This window comes from Periophthalmus magnuspinnatus, chromosome 15 (assembly GCF_009829125.3).
Source record: "Periophthalmus magnuspinnatus isolate fPerMag1 chromosome 15, fPerMag1.2.pri, whole genome shotgun sequence".
Lineage (NCBI taxonomy): Eukaryota > Metazoa > Chordata > Actinopteri > Gobiiformes > Gobiidae > Periophthalmus > Periophthalmus magnuspinnatus.
Window position 1 is genome coordinate 20743162 of NC_047140.1, and position 7184 is coordinate 20750345.

The 7184-nt window shown below is 38.5% G+C and overlaps 1 protein-coding gene across 1 annotated transcript; it reads right to left on the minus strand.

The window, feature by feature from the left end:
• Positions 1-111: 111 nt before the first annotated feature.
• Positions 112-6341, minus strand: LOC117382196 (hyaluronan-binding protein 2-like). The gene is made up of 13 exons (XM_033979290.2): positions 6235-6341; positions 5858-5963; positions 5677-5772; positions 5141-5257; positions 4944-5060; positions 4673-4783; positions 4051-4222; positions 3560-3657; positions 2942-3368; positions 2604-2746; positions 2360-2494; positions 1751-1893; positions 112-1445 (listed from the first exon to the last, which is right to left on the minus strand). Exons 1-13 carry the CDS (start codon positions 6292-6294, stop codon positions 1278-1280), a joined length of 1893 nt encoding a protein of 630 aa, XP_033835181.1. The 5' UTR covers positions 6295-6341; the 3' UTR covers positions 112-1277.
• Positions 6342-7184: the final 843 nt, after the last annotated feature.

A 7184-nucleotide genomic window follows, 5' to 3' on the forward strand; every position in this document is an offset into this window, starting at 1 on the left:
AAGGGACACCACTAGTTCAAGTTACAGGTCAATTCTGGAGACTGGAGTAACCTGCTCACAGTAAAACGCATGTTTTAAAGAGAATTCTAAGCAATAAAAACACATGTAATTGAACAAATGCCAGAGAGATTTGTTTAATGCCATACTATGGAACATACAAGGGAAAGCAGAAATGTATCCATGGAGATAAGCAGGTGGTGGGCTCTACATCAGAAAAGTAAATAGTGTGTTTTGTTGAATCTGACACTGTTGGATATTAGGCTTTGCATGAGTCCATCCAAAAATCAATGCCTGTTCAAGACGGTAGTAGTATAACTGAACATACACAGGCTTCCCTCACCCCAGACACTCGTCCAGTGTTTTTTTCCATTTCATTCAAAAATATTCATAGACACTGAATGAATCAACCATTTTAATTGTTTTAGGACATTATAAAAATACATGAAAGACTAGACACACCTTACCTATGCTGTGGTCTGGAGTTGGAAGATAATATTGTTTTTACTGTATTTATGGCCGTGTTCTGCATGACTGACATGATTTGAATCAGAAAATAAATGACCCATGAGTGAACTGTTTGGCTCTGCTCAGTTGACCAAAGAGGACATTGGTGCCTTTACTTCTAGGTCCACGCTAGGTCCACCTACTAAAGCGGATCTTCAGAGCCTAAGCTAGTGCTACATTCATATTTTCATTAAGAGAAATCCATATATTATTTTTTTTTAAATGTACTATTTCAGTCTGATTTTCTTTGAATATATATCTCTGACAAGAATTATTTTCATCCATTGTTGTTTGCGTTCATACCAGATCCTTTTGCTACTGGCTCATAATGCAGTTTTATATTCTGGCTCATTAGAAAGTTATTTAGAACTATCAGTGTGTGCCATTACATGTGCACTCAAAATCTGATTATTATCAGGTTACTGCTGGAGTTGTCCGATTATTAAAATGACATTTAAACAACACATTCTGATGAGAATAATCTGATTTATTTCTGATCATGGTTTTGGATTTGGATCATGGATTTTGTGATTTACAACACCAGAAATCTAGTAATACTCAGATGTTTTGGTGAATGTAAATATAGCTAGTGTTTTTTGTGAAATGGAATTAGAAAACAGTCTGGTTTTATAGGAATTTATTGGAAAGGCCCAGTGAAAAACAAAATGGCAGGTTGAGATGCACTGAATCCAAATGATCTTGATTCAAAAGGCTCACACATTCATATTAACAGCTCACGTTGATACCTCGGCTTAAACTTGACCCTATTAGACTTATTTTGGTGGAGGAGAAATCTTAGAATTTATCCAGTCCTTATAGTGTGAGACACGAGTGTAGACCCCAGGCTTGTTCTTCTTGCCACATTGGTCGCCCCAGGAGACCACCCCATAAACCACATGAGCGTTGTTCTCTACACAGGTCAAAGGACCACCAGAGTCACCCTGAAATACACAATAAACAAGGTAATAGCAGGAACCAATAAAAATGTGTTAACAGTTTTCTCTACTACTTCATTTACAAAAGTTAAATTTGAATAAAAATATAAATTTTGTATACTTCTGTCTATTCAAGGGTTTCAGCTTCCTGTTATATACAACATTTTGAGTGCTCCCATTCAAACAATATATTATTTTGTCAATCACAATGCCAACAGTCCTAAATTTACATCATTCTGGACCATTGACAAGACGTGCTATACACAGTACAGACCACAGTATGGACCTAAAACCACAGATGCCTCACTGACCTGGCAAGAGTCCACCCCTCCCTGCAGGTGTCCCGCACACAGCATGCCCTCGTCCAGGACGTTGCCATAGACGGTAGGTTTGGAGCATTTTTCTTGGTTGATCAGCAGCACTTGGGCCTCGAGCAGGTGCTCTGAGCCTGTGGCTATAAATAGAAACAGGCATAGGCATGTTTATATCAGTACAGCTGTTTGATATGCTTAACAATGCACAAGGCGGTCTCAAATGCTAAAGTATGCATTATACAAATTGCTGGCATCACGTCCATGTAGACTTATTAACAGCACCTAAACAGGTGGTGAGAATTGTGTAGCTATGTAAAATACTGCTAAATCAAAGTGAATTGTTGTGTGGAAAAATATTATTAAAACAGTGTATGGCTCCACTGCATGACTCCACTATTGAACATTTTAAACTACCTCCTGGTTTTCCGTCACTATACTTGACACCGATTTTACCACTATCAATTGAAACGGATGTCTTTTCCAAATTACCAATCAATTTCATGTAGCCTGAGCAAAAATATTATGAAATTTGTGATGCAAATGTCTTGTGATGAAGGTTCTTGCTTGTAGTTGTATTGGAATATTGAATTTGTCCAGTGTCCTTACAGTTCTCAGTGGCCCCCCATCCTGAAATTGTGCACTCTGTCCCATCAGGCAGTGGGGCGTCTGGGATACAGGCCGTCCTCACAAACTGAGACTCTTTAGCACAGTGTCCATTTTGACCTCTCAGGCGCAGCAGACCTATCAAAACATAAGTACTTTTAATAATAATGATTAATATGCCTTGTGTGTATTAAAATCAGTCATATTATGCTGCAGTTTGTTTTAAAATACTTAGTAAATTGCTTGCCTATGTCATTGTAAACAGCATATGGTTTCTCATTGTAGTTTTCATGCCGAATGGCCTCCTCCACAGCTATCACCTGTTCATTGGGTTCTTCTGAGGCAAGATCCTGGGTTCCCAAAACCACCTGCATATCCCGATTTTGGTGACTGTTGTAACACACACAGTTTTAAAGTATTTTAGTAGAATTCATTTAAAAAAATAAAACTTAAATAAGTACATTTGTAAATTCTTATTTTAAATTATAGCAAAATTGTAAAGTAGCCAAAACATACAATTATGTACAATGGTCCTGTTAAGTCCAAATAACTTTGTATGAATCCAGTGTTCTAGTCTTCACTTACATACAGTGTCCAGCGGTCAGCACCCAGCAGCTATCGATGAGGATTCCTCCGCAGAGGTGTCTGAAGGACAAGTTGGAGTTCTGTGGCCTTACTTGTATCGACACTTGCCAGGGCAGGGCACCAGGAGCAACTTTAAGACCCGCATAAATACGAGTGATGGGTTTTTTGGGCTGTGCCTGTCCGCATGTCTTGAACTGTGCGTCAGTGGTGTTGGTGGCATTAGTGGGGGCAGGGGTAGTGGCAGGGGCAGTGGCAGGGGTAGTGGCAGGGGCCACAGTAAGGTCGTCATCGGGGGTGGTGGTGAGGGCAGGTGGCCCAGGCTCAGTGGGACCTGGAGGGGGGGGCACTGGTTCTGTTGGCTTAGGGGAGGGAGGGGCGGGCTGGGTCGGATCAGGCTGGTCTGTGGGTTTAGACGTAGGTGGTTCGTCTAATAAAACAAACAAGATTATTGTTATGTTATGCAATACATATATTTTGATGACTTTTGATAGCTTCTTTGGCACAAGAATTTCCTTTGAGATTAATAAAGTGATATCTTATCTTACACTTTAACAAAACAACTAACAAGTTCAACTATGGCATAAAGTGAGAAAATGAAACAGTTGTTTGGAGTATAACCTGTTGGGTCGTCACAGTGTCTCACGTCACAGTAGTCCCACAACAGTTTGTGACCTTTCCGGTAGAAGCACCATGGCATCTGAGAACCATCTGGATTTCTGTAAAAATTATTAATAAAATACATTTTATTTCAAAATTAGAACAGAATCTGTTTTTATGTTTCATATTAGATATAGACAATAATAAAACAAAGAGATATCGTGAGTGAGGCCAGCTGGATAAAAATATTGGCTATTAGGACAGGGCAATATGATGACTGACAACAACTGTGACAACATACTGTTTTTAGCGATATGGTCATATTGTGATCCAATGCTTGTCAGTAGATTTTAGCTGTCTGCTCAAACACAGACTTTGTAAGGCACAGAATGCATAATAGCTGTTTTTAAGTTCTTAATCACTCTGCAACAGTCCTAATTTCTCATCATTCTGAAACCTATGGATAGAAAATGTGTCTTGTATCTTTTTGCATATGTCAAATTGGCTTTGACCTGCAGAAATTGTGGGGGCCCAGTCCATTCTCGTCCTCATTGGAGTTGAAGGGGTCGGTGCCAGAGTCCAGGAGGAAGTGAGAGTTCCAGTATAGACACTCGTGACCGTCGTCCGTCTCACTCACATTCCCCCTGTAGGACTCCCCATCCCCAGTGTAGCAGTCATCTGGACCTGGGGGGAGATGACAGTGAATTATTTACAGGATTTTACATTAGTCTATAACTGTGGTCCTTAAAGGCACTCTATGTAACTTTTCTGGTGTTATTTGTTTGCCATGAGTGACAGTATGGTATTAAACTGTTACAGCTCCATGGAGACAAGCAAGTCATTTCAAGTTAAGGCAAGTTACAGGTCAGATCTATGAAGAGGTGAGTCCACTCACAGTAAGAATGTATGTTTTTCAAGGTATTTTTAATAAGCAACTGTAATAGATAGATCAGTTTAATGCTATATGATGGAGTTGCTTAATTTATAGTCAATTTTATAAACTTTTTCCTGGTTTCCTGTAGCAGCGATTTAGTCTTATTCCAGACATAGTTTAGATCTAGTATAATCCAGATTTAGAGCTTGACAACAGGCTAAAGTTTGACCTGAGTGACTGAGGATTGCTGTAATATTTACCGACTTCGCAGTATTGTCCACGGAACCCTTTGGCACAGATGCACTCGAAGTCATTGCCATCTCTGACACACTTCCCTTCATTTTTGCACGGGTTAGGGTCGCAAACAGAATCTGAAAACAGACCATCTCTCAAACAAAAAAAACAGGAATGCAATGTGTAAAATGTGTAAGTGTATGTAAATGTGATTTTTTTTTTTTTTTTTTAATAGCACGTTAAAAAACCAAAACCAAAAAAAAAAAAATCTATGAATATAATAAAATGTTGTCTTACACTGGACACAGTTTGGAGGCTTGAAAGGCTCTTTGCATTTGCACTCAAAATATGGAGGTGTAGAGGTCACCACACACTCTCCACGGCCACATCTGCCTTTTTTACAGCGTTTTGGACCTGGAAACAAGTAAAACCAATGTATCCAATGCTGCTAAAACACCAACCACTTTGTTTTGATAATGGTATTTATGTCCAACCTCTTTCACATATCTTGCCCTTAAACGGTTTTGGGCAGGTACATTTGAACTTCCTCTTGCCTTTCTCTTTTTCTTCACAAACTCCATTGTTACGACAAGGGTTGGAGTCGCAGAGACCTGGGACAAAAACACAATCTCTATGAAGAATTTTCGTGAAACCTTCCACCACATTTTCAGTTTTATCTTTGTGAAAATTTGAACACGCACCATTCACTCAAATCCTCATTATAACATACAGTCATTATCTAAACTTGGTGCTAAAAATATTTATCACTTTATCATTTTCAATTCATTGTAGAGAAAGTTGGCAGTTAAATTACAGCTACACAAACAGAAGATTATAATGTAATTGGGCAAGACACTGCCAGTTGATGCAAGGCCATTAACACCTGTTGGGACCAATTGTTTTATGCAGATGTGGTAAAGAGTTTTATGTAAAGAAATTGCAGGCATAGATGATAAATTTTATAATTTATCATCTATGCCTACCCATGATTCTATGTAGCTGATGCATTGGGGTTTTTTTGTTGTTTTACCTTCTGGTTCCTGGAGGTCATAAAGCCAGTCGCTGCTGTGGTCTTCATCATCGTCATCATCGCCTTCAGCGTCACCTGTTACCTTGAAGAATTCATCTGGGACAGCACATTTCAGTTAGATCACATGACCTCTCTCTGTGTATATTACAGTAAGTACAAATGCATGTCAGCCCTTTATTACCATTTGTGATCGCCTCAAACCGTCCTTTGCCGTGTCTTCCACGATGATGATGATGCCCATGAGCGTGACCGTGACCGTTCTTTTTGTCTTTTTTTTTCTTCTTCATCTGTTAGAAAAAAGATTCACGGGATTAAACAGCAACAAAATCTGCTACTCAACTATGACAAATACCAGCACTGTATAGGGAAAACATTGGTATTGCCCTGATTTGCATTGTGGCATAATTCACTCAGCAGCACACTACAATATTTTTTATTCTTTTTTTGGAAAATCTGTTGGCCTGCTTTTGTAAACTCAAGAGTAAAGCATGTAACAAAAAACAAACTGTCAAATCTACAATGCACTGGTTTATGCTAAATGTTAATGTATTCCCTCACCTCACATGAGACAAAGAGCAACGCCAGTAGTACACACAGCAGCAGGAGTCTCAGCTTCATGATGATGGGACAGGAGCAGCCCAGAGCCACGACTGGGACATCCCGCGCAGAGATACACTCTTTAACAGAGACCTGAGTACACTGACCTTTGCCCCTCTCTGTCTGTGGGCTGACTCTGCACTATTGATCCTAATGTTTTTAATGTTTTATGTATAATGTTTTTTATTACTAGTAAATATATTTTATTAATGTACAACATTATTAAAAGCATTACAAGTTTAATAATTCACATTTAGGAACAAAAAATAAGTTTTTTTAGTTGGGGTATAAGCAAGTTTGCAAAGATTGTTTATTTTGATGTAGACTTTGGTTTGATTGTGCTTTTTGCAATCATTCAGTGCTAACATACTGTATTTGAGAATGAAAGAGCATCCAAGTGTCCTTAGTCAGTCATGCATTATAACACATCTCAATATGAGTCTACAGTGTGCCTATCTTAGTTCGTTGTATATGATTATATTTTCGTTTGTTTCATTGGTCCAGTTCAACCCACAGATGAGCCATGCAATGATACTGTGTAAAACAGCTGCCAGTTTGTTAACCTAAGTCTGTAGTTAATAGATAATTTTAATTATTTATACAAAAATGGGTTAGCATATATGAATTTTGAATTTGTAAAACATTTCTAGCAGACAAAATATAAATCTAATCTATCTATTCAAAATGTATAAAGTAAGTTAAAAGGTGCACTACGTAGCCTCTGTTTTCTTGTGGAGGGTCAGTCACCTTTTATTTATTCACTTACATGTATTTTTATTGCCAAAAACATACTTGGCTTAGTGCTGTCATCTGCTTGTCTCCATGGAGATTGCTAAGTTAATGAAATTTTGTGGAACATTACAGGCAAAACATGACATTTCCATGGAAACTAGAAGGTATCTGAACCTCCA

Bases quoted from the DNA above. Each gene is read 5' to 3' on its own strand.
- LOC117382196 (XM_033979290.2), bottom strand. From the start codon at position 6,294: ATGAAGCTGAGACTCCTGCTGCTGTGTGTACTACTGGCGTTGCTCTTT. The intron at 4,784-4,943 runs GTAAGACAACAT...GTCTGTTTTCAG, and splicing joins GCCTCCAAACTGTGTCCAGT to ATTCTGTTTGCGACCCTAAC. The intron at 3,658-4,050 runs GTCAAAGCCAAT...TAATTTTTACAG, and splicing joins GGCCCCCACAATTTCTGCAG to AAATCCAGATGGTTCTCAGA.